Consider the following 18762-nt stretch of genomic DNA (forward strand, 5'->3'; position numbering starts at 1 on the left):
CCCTGTTGTTTCTGTTGGAACATGACGACGTCGTGTAACAAAGCAGCAATGTACATTTTAAACTAATATTAATTTGACATTTAAATGATGGCTATAAAAAAAAACATTGGAAAAAGTAGCCTAAAGGTAGAAAGATGCTTAAACAGATATAGCCGACAGCTGTTTTCTTGAATTTCATTGTTTGTAACATTACTACGCTTTTATCATGCTTGGATGAATATTCAGTTTTAGAATCTTTGTCATCAGCACTGCAGAGCTGCACTATGCACATTTTATGACCTGCAGCACTATTTATTAATTGTCAAAAAGCAATCAAATCATAATGAATACATCGAAACAATGAGGAGCAGACGACGATTGATGAAGTTAAATGGCCCTTGTTTTCATTGTTGACTGATTCATTGTCCCTCAAGTAGTCATGTAACCATGTAATTGTTCTGACCACTCCCATGTATTTTAGCTTCCCCTGAGCAAAAATAAAAAGTATTTTGCATAGATAGGCCATTCTGATCCTATCTGATCTTCTGATCTACTTTATCTTCAGCTGAACCGTGGTATAGTCAGTGGCTTGTGGATCTCATTGTTTTATTTCCATGGTACAACAGGTTTGATGGTGACTGCTTGGAAAACAACCCAGAGAACTCGGTGGAAAAGTCCAAGTCATGGAGTCGTTCTATAGAGGACCTCCATGGAGGAAGCAGCACCCTGCCTTCCCCCATCACTGGGAACGGCATCACTCGCGCTGGCCGACACTCCACGTTACGGTACCCCACACGCACGCACGCGCACACACACACTGACTAAAATGCTTAGCTGCGTGTAATAACACACACAAAGTCAGGGTTGGAAAGGATTTTATTGAAAATAAATATTCTCTATCTGTGAATCTGCTTATCGAATCCCTTATTGAATATGTTGGGTAACTTGTTAATGGACAGAGTGAGGAAAACAGTTGAACAGCTTTTAGTGCACTTGATGACAACATACCATTAGCCTTCTATCTAGAACAACAGAAATAAATTCAATCTAAGTTAAATCATTTGGAACAGACTTCAGCTTTGGTGTGAAATGATTCAATAAGAGATTTCTTTGACTCTGAGCTTAATCAATCCGAATTATGTGCCTTCTCGGAACTGGTTTAAAGTGTAGCTGGCTTTCGAACCCTTACCCACTAAAGTATTGTTTCAGATATTTTGGGCCTTGTGACTGAATGGTGATTGTTGTGAGAGGTCACATGTTTCAAATGATGTCTGAAAAAGCTCCTTTTATGTGGTCACAAGGCATATAAATCTTCAACAACTTAAGCCCTATTTTCAAAAATAGTGCAAATAGCCGATCTACAAGCTCAGAATCTTTCTAAAACAGCTGATATACTGTGTATATACAGTATAGGGTCCAACATTTAAATACTGTATACAGTATATGTGTGTGTGTGTGTGTGTGTGTGTGTGTGTGTGTGTGTGTGTGTGTGTGTGTGTACACCTCTTGACACATTGATGATGTGTATTTCCCAATGACTGATTGTTTTTTCTGTTCACGTGATCTAAGGAGAAAATCATTTTCAAAAGCCAATGACCATTTTAATACCTAATTCTATGCAATGGGATTACGCAGCAGTTAATTCATGTTAATATTCACTCTCGGAACAAAATCTCATCCAATTATGTTTTACTTGTGACTCTACAACCTAATCCCCTCTTGTCATTCCATTGATGTCCTGGTGCAGTGCTCCATGGACGTCTGTAAGCTTTAATCCTTCCGTCTAAACGGGTTGGCTCTAAGGAATGGTTCACAAAGAACACCATTGACACCATGCAGCATGTGTCCACCTAAAACTGGCCTAATGTATGATGGGGGGATTAATCCATATAAATTTAATTCACTGTGGTGTGAGGTGTAAAATCTTAAGTATGCAGAGACAATTTTTGCATATGTACACAGTGCACTGTCATTGTAAATTAGAATGTAATTGTGAAGGTTGAGTGTAAAGTAAAGGATTTTTAAAGCTTTCAGACAATTGAAAAATGGACATTCAAGTCTTTATTAGGATGTTTCTAATGTTTTTTTAGGGCTTAGTGTATACATGCTCAAAATAACTATTGATTTACTTTAAGAGACCGCAGAGGTACTAACTAACTAATATAAAACTCCTGATGAATTTATATTGCATGTTGCATGCATGTTGAGTTCTCAATTTGCAATTGAAGATAATGATTTTTGAATCACTTTTGTTCCTGCAAGCTTTCCATTGCATCGGCATAGATTTGTTTTTAGTTACTGACCAATCAATACAGAAGGTAATACTTAATTTGAAACGGTTTAAGACATTTTCCCTCGTAGCCTCATCTTAACATGTATTTGTAATATATCGAGGTTTCATAGTGAGTCTGACTGTGTTCTGTCCTGGTGTTCTCCCATAGTCCTCCACTGCCTTCCAGTCTTCAGCTGCAGGCAGGTCTTAGCTTCATGGTGCAAGCACACCAAGCTGTCTGCGGCACCTTAAACACACTATACACCCTGATGTGCAATGTGCACGTTTTTAAACACACACACACACACACACACACACACACACACACACACACACACACACACACACACACACACACACACACACACACACACACACACACACACACACACACACACACACACACACACACACACAGGCCCGCAGATTCCCCTTGCCTCACTGTACTTTATGCATTCCTGCTAGCACTGCCAAGCTTATTTTTCCTACTCTTTGTGTCAGGGATTTGAATTATTTGTAGTTATTTGTAGTCCCCTCCTGTGCTTGAAACGGAATTATCCTCCCTAAAGAGCAAATAGATTTTTCTACTGCTATTGTTTCTTGCCTCCCTGCCTGTGTGGTGCTTGTGTGGCTCCCTCACCGCCATTATGTGCCGAATTTAGCCTAGTTTTTGGCAGTAAAGTAGCGCCTCGTAAAAATATATTTATTTTGCTGCTTGCTCTTTCAGTTTGTTAACAAAGATGTAATAACACTATCTGCTTCATTGTCCTACATGTAGAAACATTGCTCCTTTTTATGTATGTTAGATTAAGAATTCAATTGCATTATTTATTTCTTAAAAATGGCCTCAAAGGACACCAAGCACAATGACCTGTCCAAGATGCTCTCAAATACTACGGTATGTCTCAAGTGCTGTTTGGTGTTAGCGAGTGTTAACTCTTATCACCCTCAGGTTTACTAGTGTTATCTTCAAGTACTTAACTAGTTTAATTAGTGGGTACTTTGTGTTCTTAGTCCCTACTCTTTAGTCTATCCTGTAGTTGTAGTTCTGTTCCAAGTGATGTTGTTTTTGTAGTATTACTCAATAGATGTCATGGTTATCATGGTCTTGCAGTGTCAAGAACAAGAATTGGGGGTATCTTGTATTTTAGAGTAACATCAAACCTTTCTCATTTCCCCACAGTTGTATCATTCCATTCAAGCGATTAAGAAACGTATAAGACATTAATTTCCTCCAAGTGTTTACTTTTTAGTTGGTGCCAAAGCTTAAGTTGTACGCTGAAGAACAAGGCTTGGTCCTTGATGATGTATTCTTTTTAGCTCACCGCACGTGGCAGCGTTCCAATTCTGTCAACAGAGTTGTCTGGTGAAACGGCTGCGTTCATGTTGGTGAACACTTTTTCCTTTACAGAAAACACGATCTTCATAAACACAAAGGCTCACAGGCAACTCTACAGACAGATATGCACAGATCCAAAATCACACACACAAACACATTTCCACATTAAATCATCCTCTTATATTATGCCTTGGCCGCCTCTTTCTAAAGAGCTATGGCTGTATTCAGGAGTGTCTTTTACACACACACACACACACACACACACACACACACACACACACACACACACACACACACACACACACACACACACACACACACACACACACACACACACACACACACACGCCTCCCCATGCGTGACTCAAGTCAGAGTCACGCCCCAAGGCATGAGAACTGACATGAATCAGTGTGTCTATCTGTAGCCTGAAGAGGCGGTTTATTTCCCAGAACTCTGTCTGGTGGAAGCTTCTCGTGATAAAGGGGTCTCAAAATAAACCCTGTTTAGCGCCAGCCTGCTCTAATCATTATGAGCACCGCTACTACATTGGCTCTCTGCTTTTAGCGTGAGCTGCACCAGGAGGGTTAAAAAGGCCCAGTCTCTTGGTTTTGTCCACTCAAAGCTGCAGAGATCACTGTTCTGCATGCAAATGCCATGCTGCTATTATACTAGCTGTAAGTGATATCTTTGTGTAGGATGGTTAAATTAAAACAATTGAAAGGGTGCAGCCCTGTGGTCCCCGGTGCTGCCGTAGATTATACGGCCTTTGTGTCTGTTAATGTAAAGTGGCACAGAGATTTAATGGCCTTTGGAAGGGAGACGAGGGGGGCTGGAGTTCCGCGTATGTGGGACTGCAGCTTACAAATGGCATCTGCTTTTGTGTTGTTTACCCAAGCCATGTGTTCGTCTGTGTTTGTTTGTTTGCATTCAGAAACACTCGGGTCTTAGAACATTTATTTTCGGTCACACTGCACTGCATACTCTCAAGGTGGAGAACAACAGTTCATTAATCTTTCTCCCTCCACTTAGTTGTGCGTTTACCCTATCTGCTCTTGTGTTTCAGCTGCAACACGTTGCCCAGCCGGAGAACGCTGAAGAACTCCAGGCTGGTGTGTAAGAAGGACGATGTCCATGTCTGCATCATGTGCCTCAGAGCCATCATGAACTATCAGGTGAGAATATGCTGTAGGCCTCCCCAAACCCCAGGCCAGCCTTGCATAGTGTGTGTGTGTGTGTGTTTGTGTTTACCATTGGGCTGAAGTACACATCTATCTCAGGCCAAATCCAATTTGTTCCGCTGCCATGTTTCTGTTGAGACCTACGACGTAATTCCTTGGTTCGTCTGGTTTCCACTTTATTATGTAAAAGGAGGTGCTCAGTTGTTTATCAAATAGCCGCTGCTTCTTTTCTCTGTTAATTCACTTACTTCCCTCTCTCTCTCCTTTTCTCAATTTATTTGTCCTGCTGCAGTATGGTTTCAACATGGTCATGTCGCATCCACACGCTGTGAATGAAATTGCACTAAGTCTCAACAACAAGAACCCCAGGTAGGTTTTTAATGGTTCAAAGTTATTTCTAGATAACAGAAGACATCCCTAACCCTAGAGTTTAGAGTGGCTGTGGTGACTGCTTTACCACCACTACTACTGCTGTTGTTATTGCTTGCCAGACCCAAAGCACCTGCTCTTTTGAACACCCTGGTGCAGTTATCCAACATCGAGCGCTGCCCAGAGCCCATTTATCCTGACAGGCAAGACAGGGTTACCACTGGCACATAAGTGCTGTGACAGGCAACAGATGGACCCATTTTACTCGGCCTGCCATTTGTTAATATGTGTAATTGAATATATATTTTTTCTTTTAGCAGAGCAAATAATAAAACAAATACACAAATGTGTTTGAGTTTAAAATTTTAAGTCCTGAGGCTTCGGCATTTTCCATAAATGGTTATGTCACATGATGTCTCATCCAGGCAGAGAAATCCCGAATGAATCAGCTAAAGGCACAGGGTGTCCCGATTACACACATACACATCACTGACACACCCCGTTGCCTCACGCGTGTGTGAAAGGATTATTTATGAGGGTTGAATTTTGAAACCTCCTCAGACTGTTGTATTATGAAACTGTTTTATACGCATTTAGTCTACAACTAATAAAACAACTTTCATGCTATGAAAGTATGTACAGGGTTCATTGTCATCAATCAGAACAACAGAAATGTCTTTCTCTTTTTTTAAGCTCTTGCCATTGGTCAATATTTCAAAAGTTATATACATACATAATTGCTCTAAACACAATAATTGGTGTGCATAATAGACTATGTAGAGATTGGTGTAAGGACTAAATTAGACTCTCTGTCTTGTTTATTCCACCTTTAACTTTGGGTTTGTTGCAGTATTGGCACATTTCCTAACCAATCTTAAGCTTTCATTTTCACTATTTTATTTTCACAGAACCAAAGCTCTCGTGTTGGAGTTACTGGCGGCAGTTTGTCTCGTGAGAGGCGGCCATGAAATTATTCTCTCTGCATTCGACAACTTTAAGGAGGTACGGGGGTCTGAGGCAGTCGTAGGGGATGTGTTATTATATCTCAGCTGTGTAATTTCAAACAGTGACTCAGGCAGGAGGAATGCGGCCCAGGCAGACATGAGACCGGCGGATCCGTCATTCCTAAACGTGGATAGCATCTAGGAATGCAATTCAGCGCTTTGTCAATACCTCACAGGCACAGGTTGGGCCGCGTAGTGCAGGAGGCCCGGTCGACCTCACCGTTTCCAAGGGGGGGAAAACCGTTATGTTCGTGTTGAGCGGATTTGGCAACCACATCAAAGTCTGCGCAACAGAGGGAGGGAGAAGGGTAATAGACAGCCTCGTCTGACCTTTGCCTGTCTGTGTGAGATATTTCTGGCTGCCGCAGAAGGAAGCAGGGTTTCTGACAGTAGGTGCTAACAGCATTCCAATTTGTAGGCTGGATTCGGAAACGGCGGGCCGACTGCAGTTAATGCAATATTTACACCCCAGAATGAAATATTGAATATTAGGCTACTCTCAACAGCACTGGCATGTGTAACAAGGTTTAGGGAAAGTTCCAACATGGGTCCAACTCGTCTGAAATGGACTGATAATATGACAATCAGAACCACTAACTGAACTGTGACACATTATTTCAAAATATAATATTGTCACCATGACACATTGATTGTTTAAATACAATGAATGTTTAATTAACGCTTGATGTTAATTAAAATGAAGATTTCTCTCTCACTCACTCACTCACTCACTCACTCATATGAAGCATGCCAGGTGGTTCTTGCGACAGGGTACAGGTTATGGCACAAAGCATTACACAGAGGTCTATGGATACAAGCCTGTCCTTCCTCCTCCTCGGTCTTTAATCATCCCCTTGTCTCTTCTGCATTGCCTCTGAGCAGTGTTTGAACTGCAGAGCATCTCTGTCTCGATGCTTTATATGACTCTCAATCTCTCTCTTCTGTCTGTCTGTCTGTTTCTCTCTCTCTCTCTTTCTCTCTCCTGTAGAAACTGTATAGTAATCACAGACAGGAGGGGAAAATAGGTCATGCCTGTTCTAAAGCCAGTGGTGCTAGAGGGGGGAGGTGTCTGGAGACATTGTGTATAGGGAGTAGTGAAATGAAAGAGGAAATCTAGAATCGCTTTAACTAAGGGAGCTTGCGTCATGGTTCATATAAAACGAAAATGAAGGATTGGGGGTCAGGGTTGCTAGCTGTATAAATTGACCAATTTGATGGCATAGAATAATGTGTGTTCCTTCTCACACCAATGTAAGCAGTGGATAAGTAAATGATGCGTGTTTTGCTTTGCAGGTGTGTGTGGAGACGCAGCGGTTTGAGAAGCTAATGGAGCATTTCAAGAATGAGGACAACAACATCGACTTTATGGTACAATCACGCACGCTAATGGCTATCGATTGCTACACGAACCCTGCGGACTTCCGCGTCACAGCACAAACCTCAGCGTAGCATATCGAACGAGTGCAGCCCTGTGTGAGGAACTCTTGCCAAGCAGTCTGTTTCAGCGCTGATTACTGCTAATTACCCTAGGAGAGATGAATGGAAGACGCTGTGTGAGAAGAGTGCCAGTTATACATAATTTCCCCCAATATGCCTCTCCGGCTAAGTGTCTCCATTTGTGTGCGTGTGCGTGCATGTGTGAGTGAGTTAGCTGGTGAGAGAGGGCCAACAGATGCTGTGTTTGAATAGTCCTTGTGTGCCACAAGTCACAAGTCGGCTCTGAAGCCCTTGGTAGGACGCCAGTTGTTTGACAGCAGCACGAAAGCAAACAGATATGTCAGAGCTGGCATCTCGCACAGAGACAACTCTGAGCTTCTTACAGGAAGTTCATTAAGCTAGCGTTCTGGAGAAGGGAATGGATGCCAGTGCTCCGATGTGAATATTAGGAGAGGAAGAGATCCCCTTGATCTGTTTATACAGCCTCCATGGAAGAAGGCCAATGTCACGGAATTAGCTGATTTGTTGATTTCCTTATGCAGATCCTTTTTATAAGCAGTTTTGAAGAGGGTGTGTGTGTGTTCTGAGCTAATCTCACAAACCGCTGGACTGGTCAGCACAAAATGTCTTGTGCACACTGTCAGTAGGCCACAGAAGTTCCTCCACTCACTTATTTTACATATATTATACAATCAAAGGGGCTCTGATCGTGCTGAAATATTGACGAAATTTGTCGTATTACGTCATAGATTTGTCATAGATGACTGATGTCACAGGCTGGCCACATAAATCAATTATCCATTAATAAATCATTGCCAGGGCCCTGAAACATGTACTAGTTACAGCACAATATCTGTTTGTCAAGTACAGAGTTGCACTATTGATTACGTCAATACAGTAAAAATCTTACACTGATTTTATTTTGTTAACTTAGTCACTCACTCAATTTCCTGTCTCTCCACAATGTCCTGTCTAAATAAAAGCAAAACTACTTCAGTGATAATCTTATAAAAACAATGCCGCTGTGGTCTCTTTTCTTTTCCCGTTTTTTGGGGGGAGTTCTTCTTTGGAGCATCTAAAGAGAACAGTGGGTGTTGTTTTGTTTCCTTTGTTAAATGTGGTACTTTTAAGCCCTTTTGAGACTAAGTGATTTTGAGACGAGAAGTGATCATGGGTTATACAAATCCATGTGACTTGACTTGTGCTGTTTGACAACCTCTTCCCCTTCCTGTACTTGTCCTTGCTGATTCCCCAGGTGGCATGCATGCAGTTCATCAACATTGTGGTACACTCGGTAGAGGACATGAACTTCAGAGTTCACCTACAGTTTGACTTCACCAAGCTGGGTCTGGATGAGTACTTAGATGTGAGTAGAAGGCATGCGCCAGAACTCACAATTCTTTCTCTCTCTCACTCTCTCTCTCTCCCCCACTCTCTCACTTTGATAGCTCAGCGCTGAAGCATAGATTCTCATTACAGCTCCCCGGTGACCGCGACCACAGCAACGCGGTCAATACTGAGTTTTCCATGAATTTAGAAAAGCGGTCAATTCTGTAAACTCTTTTCCAGTGCTCGACTGTAGAGAGCTTGATCAATGGTCACCCCATATCTATCTCTCTCTCCCCCCTCCTCTCTCTCTCTCAGCTTCTTTGTGCAGTTTCTTGTGCATGCGTTTGCATGTTTGTTCATTTCACTCTTATTTTCCAGAAACTGAAACACACGGAGAGCGACAAGTTGCAGGTTCAGATCCAGGCCTACCTGGATAACGTGTTTGATGTGGGAGCCCTCCTGGAGGATGCCGAGACCAAGAACGCAGCCCTGGAAAGGGTGGAAGAACTCGAAGAGAACATGTCACATGTACGTTTAATTTGAACACTCCTATCTACTCCCTGCACAACCTCTGAGTGTACTGCCGTCCAGAGCGCCGCGGCACGTTGGTGCAACGGTGTCAACACCAGTGAGGTGTAACGCAGTCCGTTTAAAGCTCTGTCACACTAGCTCGTTATCTTCTGCTCCTCAATTTAAGCCTGTTTCTATCTCTCTCTCTCACACACACACACACACACACACACACACACACACACACACACACACACACACACACACACACACACACACACACACACACACACACACACACACACACACACACGCGGTACACATGCTCTTTATCAGCAATGTCTTACAGTTGCCCACATCCACACCTGGGAGCCACAGTCCACTACCGCTGGACGTTTAGCAGCTCCAACAGTGCAACAGCTGGGGGTCAAGTTCCTTGCTCAAGAGCACCTCAGTAGTTGTCAAGCGAGCGGGTGCTCCCGTTGGAAACCCAGCATTTCCCTGGGATGTGAACCAGCAAGGTTCCCAGTCCCAACATCTCCAACCTGGTTGCTGCCATGACCCAAATCTTTCCTTCTTGTTTTAACTGTTGATATCTGTCAATATCTCTGTATGACCTTTCCCTTTCTGCTGTCTGTTGTTGGTCCCAGATGACGGAGAAGCTGCAGGACATGGAGAATGAGGCCATGTACAAGATCGTGGAGCTGGAGAAGCAGTTGATGCAAAGGAACAAGGACCTAGAATCCATCAGGGTCAGATTCATAATCACTCATCATTAGCCTATAATGAATGCACAGAACCAATACGCACAACACCCAAAACGTGTTCTACACTGTAGAACAAGTAGAACAGTAGAATCTACAGTATATCTGGGGGGAACGCCATTTCCACGCAGAAACAAATGAGCAGTGAATTATTTGGCGAATACATTTTTTTTCAGTAGTTCACCATTATAAACCTTTATTTCCATACTGTTTTAAATGGCAGTTAGAACATACAACAACAGCAACATTTTTAAATACCTCTACTGTATTTACCATACATTGCTCTATGCATGAACATGTGCATGAATCTGTGCAAAGTGTGCATCAATTATTACATACATATACCGTATGTACATATCTGTCCTTAAAGGGAAGCTACAGAATCATGGTTTTGATGTGCATTTCAGTTAATTGGTTGATGGTTGTCATAGTCTGTAGAAACGGCCATATTTATGATACAACCCATATTGACAGAGACAATCAGTGTTTTTACAATTCCCATGATGCATGTCATGGGAAAGCATCAGCCTGGAGTGTCCATATGGTCTATGGCAGCCATTAAATCAACCTGATTAATGTATTCTGAAGTCAGGATCACAACAATGTCACTCATGGCCACCGAGGGTAGCGGCTAAACACCAGGAAGTAAGGGTTGTAGTTTTCACATCACCAAATCTCCTCACCGAAAATGTCCTAATCTATAAGCTCACAATGCATCACAACGCATGCATTGTGAGCTGATATTTTCGTCAAATCTTCCCCTATTTTCGGCAAAACTATGTTCGCGTATTATGACATGCCCAGAATAACTGACTTGGCTTCCTCCCAGTTATTTTTACAAAGTGTTCCATACAACTGATAATTTCCTGTCACACGCCTCTCCCCCAAACAGGAAGTGTACAAGGACGCCAGCACGCAGGTGCACACGCTGCGGCAGGTGGTGAAGGACAAGGACGCGGCTATCCAGCGGCAGAGCAATCTAGAGAAAAAGATCCACGAGCTGGAGAAGCAGGGCACCATCAGGATCCACAAGAAGGGCGACGGCGACATCTCCATCCTGCCCTCGCCGCCCTCCGGTGCCACCCTGGTGCCCGGTATGGTGGGCGTGCCTGGAGGTGTGCCAGGGGGTAACTACAGCCCTAACCACGTGGGAGGGGTCCCGGGCATGCCCGCCCCTCCACCTCCACCACCTCCACCCCCACCACCCCCAATGAACGGCATCGGTAGGTTCAGCGTTGGCTTGATCTTAGTTCATTCACACATATAAATGATAGATTTGTACATATGAGTCCGTCAGTGATGTAGTTGAAATGACATTGATCATAGAATTTACCGGTAATTTAAAAAGGTTTATGTTTATTTTTTATTCTCGATATGCGTTTTCTCTTCTTTCATGTCAACCTCTCTCTCTCTCATTTCATCCTCCAGTGGCAAATGGACCTTCGTCTTCCACGGTGGAGCCCCCACCTCCCCCTCCTCCTCCTCCACCTCCTCCCCCTCCTCCCCCAGGCCTTGGTTCTTCAGCCCCCCCGCCCCCTCCCCCTCCTCCGCCCATGGCCCCTCCGCTACCCGGCTGTGGCACCCCCACCGTCATCATGAACTCTGGGTTGGCAGGTGAGGTCACCCGTGGTCAAGATTCTTGCATTGTTTGTGTGTGTGTGTGTGTGTGTGAATCACAATTGCGTCGCACAGTAAAAGATAACGTTATGTGTCACACAGTAAAAGATAACGTTATGATAAACTAGACGGTTCCCTTTGAATGCAGGCATTGGTTGGTTTCAGATAACCACGTCATATTTCTTTCCGTGGGCTGAACTTGAACTGAAACTGTGAACTGATGTTGATAATGTGCCAACGGTATTTCATCAGTATCACAAGTATATGGTGGCGTAGCAGTACTTAAAATACGAATAGATGATTGTGTGTGTGTGTGTGTGTGTGTGTGTGTGTGTGTGTGTGTGTGTGTGTGCGTGTGTGTGCGTGTGTGTGTGTGTGTGTGTGTGTGTGTGTGTGTGTGTGTGTGTGTGTGTGTGTGTGTGTGTGTGTGTGTGTGTGTGTGTGTGTGTGTGTGTGTGTGTGTGTGTGTGTGTGTGTGTGTGTGTGTGTGTGTGTGTAGGCCCACAAGGTCATTTAGCTTCCTGTCTGTCAGTCAGTCAGTCACATGGGACCTGTGGCAGTGTGACTCAGGTCTGTTGATTTTGCTGCTCACATGATATTGTGTCGGGCTGACACATTGCATGTCCAAAACTGTTACTTTTCAGGAAACGAAATTGGATCCAATGGATCCAATGTAGTTATATAGTCACAAGCTCTTAATACTTGTCATTGGTTAAATGATGTATAAAACCCACAGACATAGTTAAAGGTAGGCTAAGTGATATTTTTTGGATTTCTTTTTCCTTTTGTTAAAAAGGTTAAAGTACTTTATTCTGATTGTAATCATTGCTACAGAGCGTTTGTTCAGTCACAGGGGCCTCTCCAGCTCTTAAGTAAAGAGAATATAGTACATATTTAGGTAGGTGACAACATTTAAGCCAATCAGGAGAGAGCACTGAAAATGCATTTTCTGTTTAATAAAGAGCTGGAGAAATATGGAAGACTCCTTTTACTGAACAAACACTCTATAGCAATGAGTACTATCAGAATATAGAGCTATTTTGCAATTATTTGAATATTTGCAAATCACTTACCCTACCTTTAACCACATTCACTTTCAAAATGTTTTGAAACTAGCGAAAATGGCAGATCTGCAAGCTCACGTGATGCGACATGTTGTGAGCTTGTAGATCGGCTAATTTCTGCTGTTTTCGAGCGACACTCGTGTATGACAAAGTAGGGCATTCATTTACAAAACAAAAAGTTGAAATATAGAGAGAGAAGGTTTCTGCTTGAGAGCAACAATATGACTAATGATGGTTGAGATAGTCAGACACTGACTGAGAGACCTTGTGTGTGTGTGTGTGTGTGTGTGTGTGTGTGTGTGTGTGTGTGTGTGTGTGTGTGTGTGTGTTTGTGTACACACGAATGTGCTTGAGTGAGCATTTGTTTGCCTGTGTCTGTTAACGTGACCTTGGCCAAACTATTAAAGGAGCACTTTATCTTTAAGTATGTAGATGACCGTTCTCCTCACTGAATAAATGGTCTGAGGCTGAATTCATAAATGTACATCTTTGAGTCAAAATACTGAATGTCAGACCTGATTTATACTTAGTTATATGATGGTATCTCACACCGGAAATAGCCTGTCACAATGCATAAGTGCAATGCGTTGTGAGCTTGTAGATCAGCTGTTTTGGCACTGGACTTCAGACCTCTTGGTGTTGGTGTTAGGTTTTTCATCTTGAAAGCGTGGTTGGACTATGTATGTCTGAGGCATGTATGTATAAGCTGTCCTAATTTCTTTGAAGCTTAATTTATACACCATCACACAACGGTGTCACTTGCTGAAAATAAGTTATTGTCAGCAAGCGACACCATTGTACTACGGAGTGTAAATTAGGCTTGAAATCCTTAATGATATCTCTTTGACCGTTTCTTTCTTGTCTTTCTGTCAACCAGAGGGACCCATCAAACTGTTCTGTAGGTTTTTCTTTGTAATGAGTATTCTCTTTTTTTTCTTTCCCTGCTCATTCCCTTTGCCACAAGTTTGTAAATTTGTATTTTCAGTCTCTGAACCTACAGGAACAAGCCTCTCATGAGGAGAAAACCTCTCATGCTGTTGGCCACTCAATACTGAAGACTTTTCCGTAGCCATGCGTGAAGTTAAACGCTCATGCACTCTCTTTGAAGTACCCCTGGCCGTTTCTAAACAACCCAGATGGCTTTTGTTTGTATAAAAAAAAAAATCAGTGATTCTCTTCTCCTAAACACTACATGAAAACGCTAGTCCCACAATGCATATATTTTAAGCTTATGAATTTCCTTTTCACACACTCTGCTATTTTATCTCTCACATAAATATTAGCCATAAAACATTTACAGTGTGAAATCATGATAACGCAACTCTGAAAATACAATATTTCAAAATCCTGCACGATTTCCCCTCACACCTTGGTGTACTGTGTGTGTGTGTGTGTGTGTGTGTGTGTGTGTGTGTGTGTGAGTGAGTGTGAGTGTGAGAGTGAGTTTTGCAATGCCTGGAAGTGTTGTGGCTGCATGCTGAGACACAGTGTCCTGCTATGACAGGCAGATGATAGTAAGAGATAGGGCAAGTGTTACGCAAATTTGGAATGCTGTTCGCCACTGCCTTATCTCTCTGCCCCGCTAACACCCCAGCTGTGTGGCACCCAGCCTACCATGGTGAGGCACAACTCCACATTAGGATTGAAGAAATGAGCCAGGGAATGAGCCATGCAGGCATCATAATCCCTTTATTATAATAGTCTGTCAGAGTGCCAGGGCTGAAATGCCTCACCAGGTGGTGATAAAAGGTATTTAAGGTGCATATTATGCACCTTAGATACCTTTTTTATCACCGCCTTGCAAGATATCTGGACCTAAAAAAAGATTTGCTTTGTTAGTATTGAAAGACATGGTATGCCACCAGAAAAGAGTAGGTTTTACCTTTAACAAAATCACACTATGTCATTATTTAATGGTAGGGTAAGTGATATTTTTTGGTTAAAACAAAAAGTATGTTGTTAAAAGGTTAAAGCACTATATTCTGATAGTAATCATTGCTATAGAGTGTTTGTTCAGTAACAGGAGTCTCCCCCGTCTCTCCAGCTCTTTAATAAGCAGAAAATACATTTTCCGGTAGGTGTCAAAATCGCAGCCAATCAGGAGAAAGTACCCATTTTTAAGCTTCATATTTATAGTGTTCCAGTTCCAATTTTGTCTGCTCATTTCTTAGTGTCATCACTTCAAATTTCACTTGTTTAATCTATATCCTGATTGAGTTCTCTATCCTGATTGGATAAAATTGGAAATGAAACTGAAACGAAAATGCATTTTCTGTTTTATAAAGAGCTGGAGAGACAAGGAGACTCCTTTTACTGAACAAACACTCTATAGCAATGAGTACTATCAGAATATAGAGCTATTAACGTATTTTAACCAAAGAAAATCACTTACCCTACCTTTAATAATTATGATTATGGTAAAATCGGCTCAATCAAAATGATCATGACACGATTAATGAGACGGACACGGGGTCTAGCCGAAGAGGGAGTCATCTCCATGTGTCATCACTTTTTGGATGCCTGTCTACCCCTCCACCAAATTACCTGCACGATGTGTGTGTGTGCCCATCCCTGTGTGTGTACATAAGCGTGCTCCAGCACTAGAAAATGATGACTAACTCCTTTTGTGTGTCCTATCCAGCCGTCAAGATTAAGAAACCCATTAAGACCAAGTTCCGCATGCCCGTCTTCAACTGGGTGGCCCTGAAACCCAACCAGATCAACGGAACCGTCTTCAACGAGATCGACGATGAGAGGATACTCGAGGTAAGAGTTGTCCTGAGGTTAATCACACGGTTATTCATTTACTCTTTCATGAGGATCATTCCTTTGATGGCAAATTTATGGTGCCAAAGTGCAAATAAAGCTAGGGGTGCAGCAGATAATTGCACTAATCGATGTATTCTTTAAAAAAAAATATATATATACTATATATATAATTGTTTTTCAAAAACACATAGCAAGGCAAGAGCTTGTAGATCAGCTATTTTCTCTATTTGTGTATAGTATAAGTAGTAGTATAAAATGGGGCATAAGCGGTTAATCACACTAATCAATTTAGTTGAGTATCAAAAATGTTCACATCGATTCGATACATGTACATATATATTTTAAACCCATAGACCTGAGGCCGATTCTAAAAATGCCTTCTAAATAAACAGTTTTCTGTCAATCTAAAAAATATAAAATGAACACCGACGCTTTCCTAGATTGAATGGGTTAAAAACACTTAAATAAAAAAATAAAAAAAATCAATAGCATAATCGCTAAGAACAATCAATAGTTGCAGCCCAGAATAAAACCACTTGAAGCTATCATTTGTTACAACAAGCTGCTGAACTGTAATGGTACAGTACATAATAAGCACCTAGCACTTCTTAACGGCTTTAACCCATTTAGACCTGAGGCCGATTCTAAAAATGCCTTCTAAATCCTGACCTAAGTTTTCTGAAAAACTTCAAATATGTATTCAAAAATTACAAAACAAATATGTTGCTATATACTGTACTGTACATAGCAAAAGGGGTTCCTGTCTTGAAAGGTATAGTTACAAATAGGGGTTCCTGCCCAAAATAGGTTAAGTTGTCATGCTGTTAATGTTAAATATGTATGTATATGTCAAATGTCTCTCTTTTATGTTTTAAGATGTTTTTATGTGAAGCAACTGTCCCACAGACCCACAGTTCTTGTCATGTTTTTGATACATTGTTTATGTGAAGCAGTGTACTGTATCACCGTATCCGAGACAATATCCCCCTCGGGGGACAATGACGTTTACCATCCTCATCCTCACACACATTACTGTACTCATAACAGCATTTTGTTTCTTTAGGCACAATATATTAGCAATAATATTTAATTGTTGCCTTTCAGGACCTGAATGTAGATGAGTTTGAGGAGATGTTCAAGACTAAGGCGCAGGGTCCAGCCATTGACGTAACCATGAACAAACAGAAGGTCATCCAGAAGGGGCCCACCAAAGTGACTCTACTGGACTCCAACAGGGCAAAGAACTTGGCTATCACACTCAGGAAAGTCGGCAAGGCGCCTGAGGAGATCTGCAAGGCCATTCAACTGTAAGAGCTTTTAGAGTGGAAAAAAAACCTTCTGTTGTTGTGTTGTTACCATGATCTATTTTATGACTGGGAAACCTACATAACGTAAACATATGTCATGTTTTTGATACATTGTTTATGTGAAGCAGTGTACTGTATCATGGTATCCGAGACAATATTCCCCTCGGGGGACAATGACGTTTACCGTCCTCGTCGTTTGATGCCCTCTTGTTTCCTTGTTCCTATCAGGTTTGACCTACGCACCCTGCCGGTGGACTTTGTGGAGTGTCTCATGCGTTTCCAGCCCACCGAAAATGAGATCAAGGTCTTCCGTCAGTTTGAGAAGGAGCGCAAGCCCCTGGAGAGCCTGACAGATGAGGACCGCTTCATGATGCAGTTTAGCAAGATTGAGCGGGTCATGCAGAAAATGACCATCATGGCCTTCATTGGCAACTTCAGTGAGAGCATCCAGATGCTGACACCGGTAAGGCCCAGGGGCTTTTTTGGCTCTTTTTGTTCAGTCCTCTGCTTAATGTTACATAACTATAAGTAACTATAAGTTTCTCCTTTACTAGTTTCTAGGATGGAAATATTCACACTTTTTACTACTTTTCAATAATTCAATTAACCTTTAATTTACCTCAAAACATATCTTAAAAGTTGCTAGCCAAAACCCCCCCCCCTCCATAGCTGCCTTTTTTAGTGTAATTCCAGGCAGGCAGTTTCTGTTCTGTAGGGGGAGCTGCTCCCCACACCTCTCCCACACCCCTATCCGGAACTGGTTGTAGCTTTCGGGTTTTGTGTCCTGAAACCATAGTTACTGTGAAAGGTCTTCTGCCTTGTAAGCACAGGCTAGAGAGCCCGTGGAAAATTGATCATTGATTGAAAATGAATCCCTCACAAATCTCTTACAATAACATCAACTATGTTATTGTGAAAACCCAAAATGAGTAAAAACACTGCAAATTCCCTTAAGCCATCATGCAGTGTCTGAAGACTGCGAACAGTGAGAGATGGTTATGTCTAGGCAACCAGATTTTGTGTGGTTAGGACAAGCATCTGGGAGGGAGGTTTACTGAGATTGCCCTTTTTCTCTAAATGTTCCAGCATTTTTTTTATATCCTTCACTTTGTTTCCCTGTAGCAACTTCATGCAATCATTGCAGCGTCTGTCTCTATCAAGTCCTCCCAGAAGTTAAAGAAAATCCTAGAGGTAAGTGTAATTTATGTATATTAGTTTGATGTGCTGAATAGTAACATAAGATCAAATAATAGTCCTCAAGCTGGTAGTATATTCTTTGTTCTTTTGTTTATTGCAGATTCGGCAATATTAGTTTATTTTATGTTGATCTTCATTTGTCCTGCACCTAGACACTTATTGATGTGTTGAATAACATGCATTGGTGAGTCGTTTACATTTTTTTATGTGTTCCTTAGATTATCTTGGCACTCGGAAACTACATGAACAGCAGCAAAAGAGGAGCGGTGTATGGTTTCAAGCTACAAAGCTTAGACTTGGTAAGTTACTTCCTCCTGCCCTCTTAGATTTACGTTTTCATTACAGAATCCTGCTGCTCATCTTGCGGAACGTTTTTTTTATGTTCCACAGCTGCTCGACACCAAGTCAACGGACCGTAAGCTGACACTGCTGCATTACATAGCTAACGTAGTTAAGGAGAAATACCAGCAGGTGTCTCTTTTCTACAATGAGGTGCATTACGTGGAGAAAGCTGCAGCAGGTGAGTTATACAGCACAGATGGACTCCTAGTTAACCCATTAAAACCGGGAACGAATCTGTGTAACCACTTTAACCATTATTTTATGCTTTGGCTATTCAAAAATAG

General features: G+C 42.0%; 1 protein-coding gene across 3 annotated transcripts in view; it reads left to right on the forward strand.

Annotated features, from left to right (window-relative positions):
* Positions 1–18762, forward strand: part of fmnl2a (formin-like 2a) — a 68374-nt gene that overhangs the window by 37637 nt on the left and 11975 nt on the right. For all 3 annotated transcript variants that reach the window (XM_084083691.1, XM_084083692.1, XM_084083690.1), the window contains exons 6-21: positions 606–764; positions 4655–4763; positions 5062–5138; positions 6047–6140; positions 7436–7510; positions 8835–8945; positions 9287–9436; positions 10069–10170; positions 11075–11405; positions 11611–11796; positions 15505–15629; positions 16737–16939; positions 17168–17402; positions 18062–18130; positions 18355–18435; positions 18527–18656. In XM_084083691.1, the coding sequence (XP_083939817.1) occupies positions 606–764; positions 4655–4763; positions 5062–5138; positions 6047–6140; positions 7436–7510; positions 8835–8945; positions 9287–9436; positions 10069–10170; positions 11075–11405; positions 11611–11796; positions 15505–15629; positions 16737–16939; positions 17168–17402; positions 18062–18130; positions 18355–18435; positions 18527–18656 (2237 nt within the window). The remainder of the gene's footprint in view (positions 1–605; positions 765–4654; positions 4764–5061; positions 5139–6046; positions 6141–7435; positions 7511–8834; positions 8946–9286; positions 9437–10068; positions 10171–11074; positions 11406–11610; positions 11797–15504; positions 15630–16736; positions 16940–17167; positions 17403–18061; positions 18131–18354; positions 18436–18526; positions 18657–18762) is intronic.

This window comes from Gymnoscopelus microlampas (genome assembly GCF_963454915.1).
Source record: "Gymnoscopelus microlampas genome assembly, chromosome: 17".
Classification (NCBI taxonomy): Eukaryota; Metazoa; Chordata; class Actinopteri; order Myctophiformes; family Myctophidae; genus Gymnoscopelus; species Gymnoscopelus microlampas.